Here is a 19,124-nt window from a genome sequence, read left to right as displayed (position 1 = left end):
AAAATAGAATGGCTTTAGACATGATGTTAGCTTCATATGGTGGAGTTTGCGCTGTTGTAAACACTAGCTGCTGCACATACATTGATGAGACGGGGAAGATAAACACAGACATGAGCATAATAAAGCATCAGATAGGTGTACTACATGAGGTGCAGAAAGATGATACTTCTCTTGGCTTTGAAGAGATCTGGAATACACTGACATCTTGGTTACCCAATTTCAAGTGGCTGAAACAATTAATTGTTTTAATTCTGGGGATAATTGTTATGATAATAATAACTTGTTTAACTATTCAGTGCTGTGATTGCTGTAACCACTGTAGTAGACGTTTGTAGTCTAAATTATGAATCATGTTATGTATTTACAGTGAAGGACATGCTTTATATATCTATATAAGTATATTATAAGAATGTATAACCTGTTAATCTATACTTAAAACTAACCTTAGCTCTGATAAGTAAGTATTTTAGGTTGCATCATATAAATTCTGCAACCGTGAAGAGAAAGGGGGGAATGATATAGGTATATTAAGAAAGTTAAGCATAACTGTAAAATAGTTAGCTATAGTAAACTTAAATTGTACTTCAAACTAAAATTCCTTTAAGCTGTAAAAGCAAGGCATCTCTGAGCTGTAAAAGCAAGGCATTTCTGAATTGTAAAACAAGGACAAAGGACTGGGGCCTCTGACACCTGGAGATGGAGGACATCTGCATACCCGGAGATGGAGGACACCTGCACCTCCCCCACTGCAGACGAGGGGCACCTGTGATTTGCAACCCAAAGGATGACTCCCCATTCAAGGATATGCATCACACATCAAACCGAGAACCAAGGAAGATGGCACCGATCAAGGATGCGCATCATATCCCGTTTCGACAAGATGGAGGAAAGCATGACAATGTTGATAAGCGGATGACATCAATCTCAAGGATACACATCACGTCTCAGACAAGACGGAAGAGACTGTTAATACAGAAAATTCTAGGACTAATTACACATCATTATGAATATGTATGTTTGTATTGTAAGACCTCGTGGATATGTATGAGATACCTGCATTTAAGTCGGGGTTTCACTGGCTTAAGGTGTGCATGTTTGGTGGAGAGATCCCCCATGCACCCAGCGCTGAAATAAAGAATGCCTGCTTTCTAACACTCTGACTTCTGAGTTTTAGAGAGTTCTTCTCCGACCGACTTTTACGGTATTAGCAGAAGAGGACACATGCCCAGTGTCCCAGCTCACTGTCTCTACAGGGGCTCCTTTGATGAAATCGACCTTCTTTAATGTTTCACGTGGGCTGAGAAACGTTATGGGTGTTGAATCTAGAAACCTGATAAAGGCATGGCTGCCACAGCTGCACACCCCCAGGTCCAAACAGCAGCAAGTATTCTAAGTAGGCACACATACACATGTATGCTACACACATACACACATGTGGCACCTGAGGCACAGACTCTCCATTGAAGTGCAGATAGAAAATCCTTTATTATTACAATGGTACATAGTTATGCTCTCGCTACCTTAGCTCTTACTTCATGATAAGCAAATCAGCACTTAGACGGTCATCAACACTCTCATCCCACAAACAGTTCCATACCACACAGGCAGTCTCAGTGTTGCCATTTTCTTCACCACACTACCACAGCCTGGTATCCCTCTTTGAAGGCCTGTTTCTCCTCCAAACCCTGCTGCTTCTCCAGGCTGGCGCACAGTAGAGCTGGCGCTTCTCCAAGCCAGTGCAGGACAGAGCTCCTGCCCGGCTCGCCAAGCAGAGTTCTCTCGAGCAGGGCTCTCCACCTTCGCTGAGCTCCCCAAACTGAGCTCTCTGGCTGAGCTGACCAGCCAATGTCGATTTGGCTCTTAAGTATTGAATCTCCCACAGCTGTGCAGGGCTGACAGGCCTATGTCAACTTGCCTCTTAATCATTTACCAGTAATACATGATTTGACTCTTAACATATTGAATCTCCCACAGCTGCGCAGAGCTGACACTCACACACACACGCACACACATATATATATACACACACAGTCACCTGCACAGATTTCAACACAGACACACTCAGCACTCACATGAACATAAATAGCAACTACAGCCTGACCCTGAACCCCTCACTAGCTGGTCAAGATGAAGGTCCGTTAGTGGGAAATACAATGCAGACCCCTTCAGCAGCTGGAGTTAGACACACAGTCTGCCCAGTAGCAGCTCATGGATCTTGGCCTTCCCAGATGCTGCCACCTGGGGATACAAGTTGCAGCCCTGCTCCAGGGGCTGGTACAGACCCCCTCACACACATGCACACACACTCTCTCCCAGCTCTCTAGCAGTTTGTTGGCTCCCCCACTGTCTTACCCTTAGAGACACACACAGAGCTCTCATCCACAGAGACCCCTGGTCTCTCCAGCAGCTGGCCAGGACTCCTCTAGTCCCTCCAGGAGTCAGTTCCTCCTCTGGTCTTACCCTCACAGACACACACCCAGACTCACCTCTGGCCACCGCAGCTCCTCACCAGCTCATCCTGCTGTATATTTGCTCACTCACCCTCACTCGTAGACACAGACCTCAGGCCCATGGTCCCACTCCAGTTGCTGCACTCAGACACCCATGCACACACATGCACACAAAACAGTGGGTCCCTCAAAGTAGTCAGAAACAGACTTTACTAAGATGACTAGGCAGACTGTGCTGATCAGGTGCAGGGTATGGCCACAAGCTTACTGACCAGTCATCGCTTACATGTGGCTGGCTCTTCTTATACCCATATCCCTTTATTTTCCCATGCCTGTTCCTCCTGAAATCACCTAGATCCACCCCTTTCCCTGCCTTTGCTTCCTCACCTAAACATCCCATAATAAGTCTTGTGCCAACCTGAAATGCTCTCCTCCCACATGTATCCTGTATCTCTAGACAGTGACCCCCCTCAGTCCGAAAGGTGCTCTGGAGAGCCACTCCCATTGACTCCCCAGGATAGGCATCACACCTGGACCATGGGACTGAGGGTTTCCCAGGATAGCCCTGGGAGGGGCCTGGACAGGGTTTGAGATCCTCTGAGTCCAGAATTTGTGTTCCCCTGCCGGCCTCTGTGCCCCTTTCTGTGTGTGCAGACCAGCTTTGCATCACGTAACCTAAGAAGAACTACTACAGCAGGAGTGAAAACGTCTTCACATCTGACAACCCTACTGCAGGGTCAGTACCCTCTCGAGGGTGAGGACCACTGAGGCTGCAGTGGCGTCAAATGTTACATCAGATGTTACTGGCACATCAACAGTTACTGCTTTAACAATGTGCAGCTGACTTGACTGGGTAAATAGAGATACCATGAAGCTGTGGGTATTTCAGGAAAGGATCAGTGTGTTCTGAATGCTAGCTATTGGTGCAGAAGAAAAAAAGAGGAGAGTTACTAAATAATTACAGAAAATAACAGAAAATTTACAAGACAAAAGTATTACAAAGCAAGTAAAAAAAATTCAAAAAGATCTGTTCTCATTTTATAAATCTGCAGGGTCTGGAACATGTAAAGGGTCCCACTGAGAAAAAATGTCAGAGCAATCAAAAAAATAGTGATTATAATTTTCCAGCACAGATTTCAAATCCTTTGCCACCCATGATAGATGAGAACTTGCAGAGAAAACCCAGGTAGTGTCTCCCTAAACCTGTAGCTTAGGGTTTCACTGGTGAATCATGCAGATACACATTTTCAGAGATGCCTATACATGACTCTTAGTTGAGAAATAAAAGCTTGAAAAATGCTTGCTTTTGGTTAGCTGCTACCGCACATCTGAAGTCTAGCTACTGTAATGTGTCATAACGTCTTAGAGAACAAATACCAGCCACAGAGCAGGAATCTCACAGAATTGTTTCCTGCACAGAAACTGACAGTTCCTGCATCTGACAAGCACAATAAAACAAGACTCTATACCTTCATGCAGACCATGAGGGAAGGATCTACTGACATGCTTAGAAAGTGGTTATATTGCTTCTTTGGGAAGATCAAGCAGACCCTACTTGAGCTGCTGCTCACAGAAGGGTTGTGTTATATTTACAATGTACATGGAGAGAGATGTAGCGATATGCTGATCACATAAACAAGTCAAAACTAATGCATCTTTCTTTAACAAAATAGTAATAAAAAAAAAATCTTAAATTTTATTAGTGGGAGCACAACTTTTCAAATTGCTCTCTACATATCGCATCATCCCTCTGCTGTCCTTTACTCACAGATAAGGTCTGCCTTTTGCACTTCCCACACATGTATGGACCTAAAAAAAGAGTAAACTTCACAGGCCCATTTTTCCAAAGGCTGATAAAATGGTCAAATAAGCCCACACCTTTACCAGAACACTCAAAGCACTCCCATGTCAGAAGCACTTTTGACATCAGAGCTACTGTCAAGGAACATCTTTCTGTAACAGCTCCCTCCCATTCTCCTCACACTTAAAACTTCCAGTCTCTTGACCCAAGGTCACCCCAGGTCAAGGTGAATCACAGCTCAGAGTTTAAGATTTAGAGCTAATAGAAACAGTGCTTAAAACAGAAATGTCTGTTAATGCTGCCCTCCACTATAGCCTTTCTTCCAGACCTTCCTCTCAAAGACAAGAAGGGTCTCAGCACCTTGCAGCCACCACAATATGAAAGGCAGTGTGGGTTTCAGTCTCAGCAACCTCATTCTCTCAAAGGATTTAAAAAGCCAACTGAGGGAGAATTTCTTCACACGTTCCAAAATCCCTTTATTGGTCTTAATCCACAATGTCTTGTGGACCACCACACCCTCTCATCTTCAAGCTTTCAAACATACTGCAAAGGTGATGCTGTTGTCAGAAGCTGCTGCCACCTTCCTTTATCACAAATTGATGTGTCCTGTAGTTTCAGGGTCCACAGTCCCTGCACAGTATGTGCTTTCTTCATGGGACACTTCTGGATTTTTGTGCTGGCAGCTCCCTTATACAACAAAACCGAAGGGTTCTAGTGGTGCATTGGTCCCCACAGCTCTTTTCAAGAAGTGACCTCACTGTAACACAGTTTTTCTCTGCAGCTTCAGGGTATGGTCTTGCCTGAAAGAACAAGGGAAACCTAAAACCTAGCTTCACAATTTCTTCTTAAAACAATGCCTAATCCCTCCTTAGGAAGGGATGCTTCTTCAGCAGAATGTCCCCCAGTGTTGGCTGCCTGCCTCAAAAACATGCTCCTGCCTTCCTTCCCTTGTCCCACTGTCTACCATAGTTTCAGTATATGGCAATTCATGTAACCTTTCAGGGGAGGCATTTTTTATTGGTGTGTTATGGTTTCCAGAAGAAGTAAGGTGAGAGACAAGCCTGACTCCCCAAAAACAGACTGACATTGGTAGTACCACTGCGTTTTGCACTCACCTAGTAGCACACTGGTGGAACACATCAACTCTGTGGCGATCAGGCAGACAGGCTGCACAGGAGTTGATTGTTCTACTCCTGAATGCAACTTCTGAAACTGATGCAGACAAATCCCTCTTTGGCACAGGACTGCAAAGAAACTAAAGACATAATCTCTTCCATCTCTCTGTCCCAAGAGTCTGTCCATATTGACTGTCATTTTTCAGTCAGAAGGAAAGGACAAGAAAGAATCCACCCTCCTTGGATTCTACTTGCTACCCCAGCAACACTGGGTAAATTTATCACATGACCCTGTACTGTCCATGGGAGACACTAGCAACTTACCCTTAAATACTATTTCTTTTCCTGATTTTTTATATCACAATGCTTTTCAATGTAGTACCTCTCCCCACACTAGACTGATCCAATCACCTCCTTGCAACATACTCTGCAATAAAATAGGATTCTACAAGTACAGTTAAAGTGACAAGTTTATTCTGCTCAAATTCCTTTTCCCTTAGTCTGGCAAGCATGCCTTCCTCAGAGGCAAAGATCTTTATCTGAGGTGAGACAGAAAAGCCACATCTGAGATCTAAAGACTTGAAAATAAGATATAATTTACTTTCAGAGTAAATTGCACATATCTCAAGCCTCATGACCTAGAAACTTCAGATTGGTTTTATTCAGAAGTTACTTCTGAGCTTGTCTACTTGGAAAGTTATTCCTAATTAACCCCATGTGGGTGCTCTTGCTCCAGATAAGAGCACTTATTCCAAAGTGACAACACTCACAAAGGGAATTAATCAGAGAATAATTCTGCTTTCAACTTGCACCAAACCTTAATCTGAATTAAACTCCTCCTTGTGGAATGGTCCTCTCATATTTATTCAGATATTGCTATTAAGGGAGATATTTCACACTTTTTGCTATGCTAATTCTTACTGTCTCAGAAGACTAAATCCAAATTCAAGACAGAGAGCAAAGGCCCTGACGCACAAGGAGAAGCCTTGGTAGGCCTAGGTTTTGGATATTAGCTTGCTCAGCAGAGTACTCAAGCCTACATTCATGAGCTCTGCTCCGCAGAGTGGAGTGAGGTGTTTAGGAATGAATTACACAACAATAAAGCACTGAAGCAAGACAAGCACAGACTTCTGATGCAACCTTCTCTTTCCTAGACATGGATGCCCATCTGCAGTCTTAAGACATCTGTGTTAAACTAGAAGCCATTGCTCTGAGCCTCCTTCAAGATTTTGTTTGTTAAACATCCCACTGCTCTGGGTGTGAAAGAACGGTTTGTGTTTCTCTTTGGGGAACACTTACCATTCTGAGCTTCTAGCTGGCAAGCTCCAGACAGACCAGATACCAGACGGAGGAGCTGCCTGCCCAGCACTTACAACAGTGGCACACGTAGTAGCTCAACTTCCAACTGCCAAATTAGTCTACTGAAAAAATATAGGGACTAGAAAACACAAGACAATACAGCAAGATAATTATTGATCTGTCTCTGACTCAGCTACACAAATTCCACTTTAAATGATTAAATTATTCCTCTAAAATGCATTAAGCAATTTGTAAGATCGAAGGGAAGGGCACCTACAGCAATCCAGAGAATCAAACTCTAACCTCCCAACAACTACAATTGTGTGTGTGCATATGTGTAGGGGAAATACACGAGTACAGATTTGGAAGACAGAAGGTAGAGCCTCATCCTGATACACCACTAAACCTATTTTAACAGTCCAACAGCCCATTCACCAGCACTCCTTCCCAGGGCCCTCCCATCACCCTTTGTAACTCAGTAGCACGTAGAACAGCCCCCAGCAAGTCAGGTTCTGATTTCCTTAGGACTTTTTCAGGGCAGAATTCAGTATGTTTGCATGCCACGCTAAATTGCAGACCAGGTATTACAGTTTAACAAAGTTACACTTACACTCAAGCAGTCCTGCTCACATACAGCCTGGCAGTGTGTAAAGGCTCTGTGCTCTAACACGCTTCAGCGCAGGGAAGCTGTAAACTCTGCTGATGCAACCACACGACTTAGCCTACTACCCATGAAATCGTCAAGCTTCAGAAACTTTGTATGCCCAAAAATAAATAGATAAAACAAGCAAACAAACAAAAAAACACTGGCAAAGCAACTGGCACAACAGAAACTTCAATCACAAGAGTCTAACAGACTTGGATGCAGCACAACATAGACTGGCACAGCCTAAAAAAGAACACAAAATTATAAATTAACAGGTGGTTTCAGTGCTGCCAGCACTTTAAACTACACATGTTATGTGACACGATACCACTGGCAGTCACTCTTGGGTTTCTAAATCTATGTTTTCAGCCTGAAAAAAGAAATGCAAAATTGAAAGCTCTTTTTGCAGGAAGCATTGGCAAACAAGTGCCAAAATACGGGGACTTAACAACAGTGACTACCCATTTCAGGTGTATAACTGCTATTCACTGAAAAGAGAAGTTCCAAAAGCAGCTGCCAAAATACAAACTGATTTAAAGTATTTCAGAAACAGAGCATTTTCCAAAGTCCAAGGATAAAGTTGTAGATATACAAAGATATATCAACTTTTCCACATCTCATTTAAGCGAAGGATGAAAGTCCATACTTGCTTTTAGTTTACCAGGACATAAGGATCCAACTCAATTAAATCTTACAAGAGCAAATCATATTTCCATTGACTTCCCAGGAAGTTCTGTCACCAGTTCCAGAGGCAGAGGAACAGGTCCTAACTTAGTCATAACTCAACAAAGATAAAGATTCAAAAAGCACATACTCTGAACTCATTAGAACAGAAGTTTTCTATGTTACGGACTGAAAGAGAAGCAGGGAAGGGGTATCAGAAATGCATTCCTTATCACCAACAAATGTTGACTGGGAGAACATATCAAGCTACTGGAAAGCTGACACAAGATGGACATTTTCTGTATGCGTTTCACTGTGCCTCACTGGAAAGCATCGGGATAATTATCTTCATCTACAGTCAACATGGAGATTAGCCTCTAAATCTTTCCCCAGCTATCTGTTTTATCTCTTCTCCTTTTTTTCCTCATAAGGAAAGTAAGGCTGACCATTATCTATTAATAGCCCCCATTTAAAAAATAGTCTTTTCTAGACACTTGTATTCTGGGCAAGTGTATCAAAAATTCAAGTCTAAATATGAAAATGAATATGAAAATAAATATGAAAGCAAACAGAAAAGATTAAGGGTGGAGAGAGCATGAATGCACAGTGAAGCCAGGCATTTTCTGGTGAAAACTGTTGTATACGTGGCATAGAATTGAGAAAAGATAGTCTAAATCAAACGCTTTTCTCAAATAGCACATTACACTTCCCACTGTCATCATTACCATTTAACAGAATGTAAAACTAAAGTGTCAGATGGAACTACGCTGTCCTATGCTGACGCCTTCAAGCCTGACTAACTACATATGCCTCAGAAAAAATGCTCCTCCCGGGTTAATCTAACTACACAGCACCAAAAGTTCAGCCTTTGAGGGAGCCGGACCCCAGAGCTTGTTCTCAGGGCTGCAGCCTCTCAGGGTTAGTTTGTCAGAGTCATTGCTCATCTTGTACAGCCAGTAACAATACAAGAACATCTACACATCAAACTATTCCAGAGGAACGCCAGGAAATGGCTTGGCTAGAGGAAGAATGGAGTGATCACCCTGCCGGGCTGCCAGTGAAAATACCATAACATCCCCTCATCTACTGCTGTGTGAAGACAGCTCCTTTGCAACACGGGCAGAATAAAGAAAGTAACAATCAGGGAAGAGCACATACAAACAAGGTCCACTGGTCACATCAAGGACCTTACCAACCTTGCCCTTACCTTTAATAAGCTCTGGTTTGTAGGCTTTTCTTAGCTGCTCTAGGAAGTTGTTATAAAAACACTCCGCCTGCTCTGTGGGCATTGCCATGTGGTAGTCGGGCTTGTTTCCTTTCAGGACGCATTGAAGAGTAAATTGGCTCACACACAACACTTCATACTGTTTATCCATCACGCTTTTGGACCAGTGCTTCCCACTTTCATCTTCAAATACTCGCAAGTTCAAGATCTTTCGAACCCTAAGAGGAGAAAAAGGTAATTCCTAACTTGTTCCATGCAGGATCAACAGGTACAAGTTACTGCCTACCACACAGGATGAGATAAAAGGGAAGGCAGTTTCATATTTCTTCTGCCTCCATATAACAAGATACCCCTCTGTCCCTTCCTTTCTAAACCATGTCGTCACATTAGGCAGAGCCATAACCAAGAAAGCCCTTACACACATACATAACATTGTCAGACTGTTAATTAACATCATCATTTTACAGAGCATGAAATCAGGACAGAATAACTGCAAGTTATAAGGTGACATAAAGATGGCATAGAAAGTAAGAGAGCTTACTTTTTACTATCTGATTTTGTGTCACAACATTATTTAACATATGAATAGCTTTGGGAAGTTTAATCCTCCCACCATACTGGGAAATCACACTCAGTATGAAATGAGATCATCCTAAACTATGGTTGTTTCCAAACATATATTCTTCCAGCTTTGTCACCATCTAGCACTCTTTCCAAACCCAGCACCATAAGGCAGATGAGGACAGCACTTTTTCATCAGGATCACAGAATCACAGAATCATCAAGTGGTTTGGGTTGGAAGGGACCTTTAAAGGTCATTTAGTCCAACCCCTCTGCAATGAGCAGGAACATCTTCAACTAGATCAGGTTGCTCAGAGCCCCATCCAACCTGACCTTGAATGTTTCCAGGGATGGGGCACCTACAACTTCTCTGGGCAACCTGTTCCAGTGTTTCACCACCCTCGTTGTAAAACATTTTTTCCTTATATCTAGTCTAAGTCTACTCTCTTTCAGTTTAAAACCGTTACCCCTTGCCCTATCCCTACAGGCCCTATCAAAAAGTCTGTCCCCATCTTTCTTATAAGACCCCTTTAAGTACTGAAAGGCCACAGTAAAGTGTCCCCTGAGCCTTCTCTTCTCCAGGCTGAACAACCCCAACTCTCTCAGTCTGTCCTCACAGGAGAGGTGCTCCAGCCCTCTGATCATTTCCGTGGCCTCCTCCAGACCTGCCCGAGCAGGTCCATGTCCTTCCTGTTCCGAGGGCTCCAAAGCTGGATACAGCACTGCAGGTGGGGTCTCACCAGAGCAGAGTGGAGGGGCAGAATCACCTCCCTCAACCTGCTGGCCAAGGATGAGAGGAGGAAGGCAGGGAACAGTGCAGAACTGCAGGTAACAGCAAAGGGGTGACTGGGACTTGTTTGTATTAAGGCTGATTTTTGGATCTGGGGGGCAGAACTGTTTGGTTTGAATACTCAGAGAGAACAAGGAGACTTTCACAAATGGATCCTGAAAAACAGCAGGCAGACTTGCAATCCTGTCTATGGCTGGACTTTGATTGATAACAAGACTGCTTGTATGCCACTCGCCTGTCTTTGGTTTCTTCTTTTAGATTCTACAAATCTGCAGCATCTATAAACTAGGGAGCACATCAAGTACAAAACATTTCAGTTGCAGCCATCAGCCAGACATCTTACACTGCACCAGACGTGAGGCAGTTAGTATAAAATGAAAGATGAGACTTTGTTATGGCCATAGAATAGAATCATAGAATCACAGAATAGCTTGGGTTGGAAGGGACCTTTAAAGGTCATCTAGTCCAGCCTCCTTGAGGCACAGTCACAAAAACCATCCTTGCCAGTTTGTGCATGTCCAAGACAAACAGAATTGACTCCTGAATGAAGTGGATGGTTAAAAGCCTTGGAAGGCCCCAGTGCACAGGCTTAAATCATCCTCACTGCTGTGTTTTAATGATAAAGATGTTTGTTGTTTCATTTACAGGGTTACTAAATTTTCCTTTAATAGGGCTTGAAGAGCCTGGTTAAGCTGATTTCTTTCGTTCCTTTTTTTCAGGTGCTGGCTTTCTGCCTTTCCTGCATCACTCATCCAAACAACCTGGTGTTGAGAGCACTGTCACTACAAATCACCCACTTGAAATACTCAGAAGCATCTCTCACATTCACCAAGATAGGAATGAGAAACAATAAAGCAAATGTTACACACTGAGGAGGCAAACAGTAAGGCAAGCCAGTGGAGCATATCATAATAAAAACACCTTCAGTTTTGCTGCAATTCTCTACAAGATTCACATGTTTATGTGAGATCTTTGGTGACCTTTAGTTCACATCCCCCACTCTCTACTTTCTCTTCCACATCTGCTAAGGGTTGTTTTCAGCCTCACTCACATTCACTTCTTGAGCCTTTCCTCTTCCTGACCTCAGTTAGCTCTATTACATGTTTCTTCTTTGCCTTCATAAGAACTGAGGTCAAACCAAGAACAATGAACAGTCCAAAGGAAGTAGAAGAAGCCTCTGAAGAACTCTCTCTTGCATGTGTTTGCCGGCTGAATCACAATATTCTGTGGCCTTGGAACAGATGGCCAGAGCCAGCCCTCGAGGCTGCCAGAATCAATTCACTTTTACAGAAAAGTAAATGGTGAGACTATCCAGCCTTTTGAAAGAACAAAACTTCTCATGTGCAAGCTAAAATGAGAGTTTGAGGTTTCTGATACATCCCATTCTTAAAGGCTGGAGTCCTTTGGGGTAAATTCATACAGCAAAAGGGACAGATATTTAAAAAAGGAAGATCAGAAAAACCCAACATGTTGATTCTTCCTTTTTGAGTCTGTTCTTCATAAAAACACAGAGAGGAAATGATAACAGATTTTTCTCAATGGAACACAAATGAAAACTCTAAGAAACCTGTATTTCAGGTAAAATCTGAGGAGGAACTAACAGGCAAACCTGAGCTTCTCAACAGGAGTGCCCCATTTGTTTGGCTACTGCACAGGTATCACTGATACAGTGTCAGAAACGCACAAATAAAAGTACAAGACAAAACGAAATACGTGACTTACATGTGCTCCAGCTCTCTTTGCGTATCTTCCAAAGAAATGCCCAGCAGCACACAGAGGCCTCGTCCTATTGAACTTATTTGTTCACCACCCACTGGAGAAGGGGGTAAAAAGAAAATTAAAACCAAACGCACTGTCTTGTTTTATGACACAGGTAAGTACTGATTTCAGCTGGCAACTGTATAACCACCAAAGAAATCTTCTAAACCCTTCTTCTCTGTCTTAAGTTTGTTAAAGATCATGTAGAAGCTCTCTCAAAAGTCTTCCCAATGCTGTGACTTATTTGTGAGGGACTAGCTCAAGATGCTCACTCCAGAATTTAAAAACACTGTATAAAGATTATTTACTAGAACTGGATCAGCAGTGCTAACCAGAGTGTTCTCCAATCCTTATAAAAATTATCCATCTGGTTGATATCAGTAAGTGTGCTCTATTTCTCTACTCCACCACTCCCTCCATACTTTACCTTAGTTGTGAAAAGGTGATTTCTATTTGATATAGTCCTCATGGATTTTTTGAAATAAGACTTTGAACAACCTGCAAATTCTACCCACCCCAGTTGGAAACACAACTTATTCAATGACATTTACAATAAAACAAGCCATCACAGATCCATTATGTTTTCGTAAGAAATGTTTTAAATTATCTTAACATGGTTGAGCCCGAGATGACTGTAGTAAGATTTAAATGAGGTCATAAAACTGTGATAATCACCAGCTACCCAGCTGTTAAAATTATATCCAGGCTCATGCAACTGGGAAAAAAAGCCCCAAACATTCTGTAAGATAAAAGGAGAGCAGGCCCCCAGCAAAAGCTGAAAGCTTGTATCTGTGCACCAGTGGCCAGATCTGGACTATTCCCAATGAGCAGAAGCAAACCAGGGGGGAAAACTCCTCCCAAAAACTCTTCCTTTCCATCCAATATGGGTATGAGCCCTCCAGCTGAGGAATCTATCCTTCTGCTAAGCACAGCACTATCTCCATCACAGAGGGACATCTCAAACTCTTTAACAGTCAGAAACAACAGTTTAAATTCTACCCAGAAATGTGGCAGTAAATCAGCCACAATCCCAGTGCTGACAGGGTCTGATGACAGTACCCGCACTACCAGCTGTGCACAAAAGCTGTGCTCCTTACTTATTCACAGGCATGTTCTTCCAGGGCTTACTGACCAGCCACACACAAGCAGAAGCTATTTATTTAACGTGCAGGCTATCCTGCTGCACACCACATCGCCCCTAGGCCCCGCAGCAGGCACACTTACTGCCTCACATGCAAACCTCTTGGGGATTTTAAGCATCTTGAACACAGAAGGTCCAACTGGTGCAATAGCAGGAGCACACCATCAGGACACACCATTCTTACCACTAGCTAAGCAAGCATCAGGGCTATAACTGGCTTCCTTGACCTGCGCAAGCAATGCATGGCAGTGACCGGGGCAGTACTGCTGACACATGCAAGCAACGCAAAAAGGTGAGTCTGGCTGCACTGCCAACATGCCTGCAGTGCAATGGGGTGACTGCGATTGCAGTGTCAGCACTGCCAGCCATAAGAGAAGGCAACTGGGATGGCACTGCCACCACCCACAAGCAATGCAAGGAGGTGACTGCAATTGTAGAGGCAGCACATGCAAGCCAGGCAAGGAAGTGACTGCAGCTGCACTGCCAGTGCACACAAGCAACGCAGGGAGGCAGCTCTGATTATAGTACCGTTGCAATCAAGCCATGGGAGAAGGTGATCGAAACTGCACTGCTGACACACACACACAGGCAACACACAGGAAGAGGCAACTGTGACCATAGTGCCAGCACGTGTGAGCCATGCGAGGAGGCAACTGGGATGGATGGCTCCACTGACACACACAAGCAATCCGCAACAGTGACCAGGACAGCCCTGCCAACACAAACAAGCAATTAAAGGAGATTACTACAATTATAGTGTCAACACGTGCAAGCCATGCAAGGAAGCAGCTCCCATTGTAGAGACAACACATGCAAACCATGGGCAAAGGCAACTGGGACAGCACTGCCGACACACACGAGCAATACAAGGAGGTGACTGCGGCTGCAGTGCCAACACGTGCAAGCAATGCAAGGAGGCAATTATAACTGCACCGCCAAAACACAACAGCAGTGCAAGGAAGCAACTTTGATTATAGCACTGACACATGCAAACCATTTTCCTGGCAACTAGGACGGCACCGCTGACACACAGAAGCAATGCAAAGAGGCAACTCTTATACTGCGTGACGCATGCAAGCCACAGGAGAAGGTGAGCACAATGGCACTGCCAACACACACAAGCAATGACTGTATCACAGAATCACAGAATCATTCAGGTTGGAAAAGACCCTTGGGATCATCGAGTCCAACCATCAGCCCTACTCTACAAAGTTCTCCCCTACACCATATCCCCCAACGTCTCATCCAAATGACCCTTAAACACATCTAGTGTCTTTGACTGTAGTGTCAATGCATGCAAGCCACTCAAGGAGGTAACTGCAACTGGACTGCCAACCCATGCAAGCAATGCACGAAGACAACTCTCATTATAGACAACACATACAAGCCATGGGTAACGGCAACTGGGACAGCACCACCAAAACACAAAAGCAGTGCAAGAAGGCAAGTCTGATTACAGTGCCCTATACATACAAGCCATAGGATATGGCAACTCCACTGCCAAGGCACACAAGCAGTGCGTGGCTGTAAACGGGACAGCCCTGACAACACAAGTATGCAATACAAGGAGATGACTGCAAGTCTAGTGTCAGCCCATGCAAGCCACACAAGGAGGCGACTGCAACTGCATGGCCAACGCTTGCAATGCATGCAAGCCATGCAAGGTGGCAACTGATTAGAGAGACAACACATACAAGCCATGGGTAAAAGCAACGGCAGCGTCAACACCCACAAGCAGTGCAAGGAGGTGACTGGGCCAGCGCTACCGCCACGCGCCGGCAACAAAAACAAGCGCGACGACCCACGCCAAACCCACTCAGGGTAACGACGAGTGTGGGGGGAGCCCGGCCGCCCACACCCATCAGCAGTGGGGGAAAGCGAGGGGGCTGGCGCTGCCCACACACACACAGAGGCAACGCGAGGAGGGGCCGGCGCGAAGGGGCAGGCGCTGAGGGGGACGCTGGAGGCCGCGGGGGGAGCGAGGCGTGGAACGGAGGCTCGCCCCTCCTCCCTCTTCCCCCGGCGGCCGTCCCGGTGGCGGCACACTGACCTGTGACACTGGCCTGGGCCACCCGCTGGACGATGGCCTTCATGGTGGCGCGGCCGCGCAGCGCAGGCCCGGCGGCGGTGCGGGCGGGGGGCGGTGGCGCTAGGCAACGGCGGCCGCTCCCTGCCGGGCCGCGCCGCTCACAGCGCCCCCTGGCGGCTGGGAGGTGCTACCGCACCCTCCCCCCCGCCCCCCCAGTGAGAGGCGCTATAGGGCCGCGGAGTCGGTGTCGCACAGTAGAGGCACGAGCGGTGCCTAAAGGGGCTTCCCCTATAGGAAGCCTCCATAGAATAGGGAGGGGCGCGTAGAGGCAGGCGAGGTGTCCACAAATGTTTTGCGTGCGGAAGGGCTGGTGTCTACAGGGTCTTTTGGGGGGGGATGCCTACAGAAAGGAGCAAATGCAGGTAACCGGAGCGGCGTCCTCTATAGCAATGGCTATAGGGGCACAGGGTGCTGCCCATAGCAATTAGTGGCTGGGAGGAGCCTTCTGGAAAAGGAGGTGGTGGCTGTGGGGAACAGAGGAGCCCCTACGGAAAGGTGGGTCTGTAAGTGCATGGGCTCGGGCTCCTGGCGTAAAAGCTCCTATAGAAGTCGGGGTGTGTTGTCAGAGGGGCTGGAGACAGCTTTCTGTATAGCAACGTGGTGTCTGCAGAGACTGCGGGAAGACCTTACAGACACCAGTGGTGGGGCGGGGCTGGAGGGGTCCTAGAAAAGGCTACAGGGGCAGCAGGCAGCCCCTACAGAAACAGGGAGGTATCCGCAGCGGAAGGGGGAAGCCCCTACAGAAAGGAGGGTCTGCTCATGCAGGGCTTGGGTCAGATTGTCTAAAGGGTGACCATGTCTATAGGGACTGGGGGAAGCCCCCTCTAGAGAGTAGGGGCTGGGGGCAGCCTTCAGGAAGTGGAAGTGGTGGCTGCAGGGAGCCCCTATAGCAATGACGGTCAGCAGTGTGAGAAGCTGGGGGAAACACAGGAAACAGTGGCCAGGAGCAGCTTACCGTGAAAGAAGGTGATGTCCATAAGGACCCTATAGAATGAGTTAGTTATGGCCCCAGCAGCTGGCAGACAGTAGCCTACCAGGGGAGGCAGCATGTATAAGGATCAGGGAAACCCCTATAGAAACAAGGGCCTGGAGCAGAAAACTTAGTAAATTTTCAGCCTACAGTAGTATTTCTGCACTTGTAATTCATCTCTTGTAAGGTTTTATTTGAAGGACAATTAACAACTCTTGTGCCCAGAAGACTGAACTACATTCCTCCCCGTTTACTCATCGTCCTTAAAGTATCTGTTTCAGAGCTGATCAGTTGAGGAGCCATTCCAGGTACCTCCTGGACCACCCAGGTACATCCTGCACACCAGCTGGGAAATCAACTTCACAAAAAAGCCTCAACAGCTACCCAGTCAGATGGCTGGACACAGGACACCAGGCAGCACACAGATTCATTAACATCGCACAACACACCCAGCTGAACCCAGTTTGTGTTTAGTAATTTGAATACACATGCAAAGAACAGCAGAGAGCAGGCAAGAAGGTTTGCAAGTTCTGCAAAGTTGTATCAGAGATGGAACTGTTGTTTCAGCAATGCAAGAGAAAGTTTTCCACCGATGGTCTGGTGCCAGGATGACTTTCTTGGAGAAGCCAGCTCCAGCACAAAGTTCTGAGCAACTGGATCACTCAGTTTTCAGAAGGAGGGTCATCATTAGAACCAAAGAATGACGTCACATGCCTGAGCAGTCGAGTAAGAGGAGGTTGAACATCCCTGTATGTTACTGTTGTTGTCACTTTGAATCCTAAAGCTGTTTCTCTAGTGAATACTTCCTTGCGGGCTTCTTGGTTTGCCTGAGGATCACCTTCATTCTCTAAGGAATAGGGGGGTAAGGGAGGAGAAAAAAAAAGAGCATAGCAATTAAAATGTCTTATCCCTTCATCATGGCAAAACATAGATATTAGGTCCTCTTTTTGCTCTTTCTCAAATTCTAAGAAACAGATAACAAAGATGTGGTGACTGTGTAGACAAAAAAAGTGATTTACGAGGGTAAGTCAGGTTGCTGCACTGGTACTGGTACTAGTATCAGTAGCAGCAGTAACAGCTGGCCCCCAAGTTATCCACATTACAGCTAGCTCCATGTTACTACACCTTCATAAGCAGCAGGCTGCTGAGGAAGAGCAAGAGGAACACAGGGACCCCATAGAATAGAATAGTTCCAGTTGGAAGGGAACTACAACAATCATCTAGTCCAACTGCCTGACCACTTCAGGGCGGACCAAAAGTTAAAGTATGGTGTTAAGGACATTGCCCAAATGCCTCTTAAACACTGACAGGCTTGGGGCATCGACCACCTCTCTAGGAAGCCTGTCCCAGTGTATGACAACCCTCTTGGTGAAGAAATGCTGCCTAATGTCCAGTCTAACCCTTCCCAGGTGCAGCTTTGAACTATTCCTACAGTGCGAACAAAAGCAACAAGCTGGAAAGGCTCCAGACCCTGTTCCTCTTCCCGTCAAGACGGGATTTATCTCCTTTCAGGGTGAACCTCCTCGGGACGCCAGGAAGGCGCTGGCCCGCCTCGGGTGCCCTGCCGGGCACCGACCATGGGGAGCCCTCACACCCGGCGGCCGCACAGCTCCGAGAGCCCCGAGAGGCAGGCAGGCAGGCTGCCAGGGCAGCGCAGCGCAGCGCAGGCAGCATCCTCGGCCGAGGGCACAGCCGGAACCGGAGCTGGGGAGACCCCACCGTCGGCAGCGCCTTTCCCCCGAGCCCTGGCGGGAGGCGCCCCTCAGCCGGGAGCCCTCAGCCAAGCCCCGCCCTCGGCTACGTCACCCCGCCGCCACGCCCCGCCGAGGTGACCCCGGGCGGCAGCCTCGGACTCGGGGCCGCGCCAGCCCGTACCGGGCCCGCCGCCGCCGCTCTCGCCGCCGCTGCTGATGGAGTTGTAGTGGATCATGGCGCCCAGCATGGTCCAGCCGCCCAGCGAGTACAGCAGCGCCGCCCGCGTGTTCCACACCGCCACCCGCATCGCTTCTCAGCAACGCCCGCGCTCATTGGTTGGGCCCTGCCGCCAACCGGGCGACAGAACGCCGGTGTGCGCGTGCGCCCTGGCGGCGGGGCGGGACCCACCGGAGGGCGGTGACGGGGCGCGGGGGGGGCGGGCGGCTCCTGCCGCCATTACGGGAAGGCTCTGCTCCCGCTGGGGACACCGCGCCTGGGGGCGGTGGGAGCGTCACGGCACGGCGAGGGGGTTGCACGGCAGCGGCTGAGAGCGGAGTTTGGGCGGGAGCTCCGCGACTGACGCGGCGGAGGGGGTGTGAGAGGATTGAGCCCGGCCCTGGAGCCCCCCGGGCAGCGTCTTGCTGAGATGCAGATCCCGAGTTAGCAGCAGCGGCAGCGCCGGCTCTCCGGGCCGTTTTCAAGCTCGTTAATGCAGCGCTAAAGTGAGAGAAGGGAGGGGCGGACGTGCAGGCCCGCATCCCGGTGACCCAGAGGCAATGCTTCAGCACGCCGCTGTCACGCTCACAGCGGGTTGTACGTCTCGCCCCCTCCCTGGGTCTGTCAAAGTATTCTTCACCATCTAATACTTCTTCTGCACTGTCTTACCTTTAGGAGCTTCTCAAAATTATTTTCAATACAATG

At 47.0% G+C, this 19,124-nt stretch overlaps 2 protein-coding genes across 3 annotated transcripts in view; both read right to left on the bottom strand.

Annotated features, from left to right (window-relative positions):
- Positions 1-15,599, bottom strand: part of DTD1 (D-aminoacyl-tRNA deacylase 1) — a 166,113-nt gene extending 150,514 nt beyond the window's left edge. For both annotated transcript variants that reach the window (XM_074817623.1, XM_074817624.1), the window contains exons 1-3: positions 15,500-15,599; positions 12,273-12,363; positions 9,182-9,417 (exon numbers count right to left, since the gene is read on the bottom strand). In XM_074817623.1, coding sequence (XP_074673724.1) covers positions 9,182-9,417; positions 12,273-12,363; positions 15,500-15,542 — 370 coding nt within the window. In that variant the 5' untranslated portion in view covers positions 15,543-15,599. The remainder of the gene's footprint in view (positions 1-9,181; positions 9,418-12,272; positions 12,364-15,499) is intronic.
- A 1,081-nt stretch (positions 15,600-16,680) lies between these two features.
- SMIM26 (small integral membrane protein 26) lies at positions 16,681-18,555 on the bottom strand. The gene is made up of 2 exons (XM_074820603.1): positions 18,384-18,555; positions 16,681-17,355 (listed from the first exon to the last, which is right to left on the bottom strand). The coding sequence occupies exons 1-2, from the start codon at positions 18,508-18,510 to the stop codon at positions 17,171-17,173; spliced, it is 312 nt and encodes a 103-aa protein (XP_074676704.1). The 5' UTR covers positions 18,511-18,555; the 3' UTR covers positions 16,681-17,170.
- Positions 18,556-19,124: the final 569 nt, after the last annotated feature.

This window comes from Strix aluco, chromosome 3 (genome assembly GCF_031877795.1).
Source record: "Strix aluco isolate bStrAlu1 chromosome 3, bStrAlu1.hap1, whole genome shotgun sequence".
Classification (NCBI taxonomy): Eukaryota; Metazoa; Chordata; class Aves; order Strigiformes; family Strigidae; genus Strix; species Strix aluco.
The sequence above is the reverse complement of the archived record's forward strand: the minus strand, read 5'-3'. Positions and strand labels throughout refer to the sequence as shown.

What these genes read in the sequence shown, in the direction of transcription:
- SMIM26 (XM_074820603.1), bottom strand. Translation starts at nt 18,510, where the DNA reads ATGCGGGTGGCGGTGTGGAACACGCGGGCGGCGCTGCTGTACTCGCTG. An exon ending in GAGCGGCGGCGGCGGGCCCG is followed by an intron (nt 17,356 to 18,383) that starts GTACGGGCTGGC and finishes CCTATTCCTTAG; the next exon opens with AGAATGAAGGTGATCCTCAG.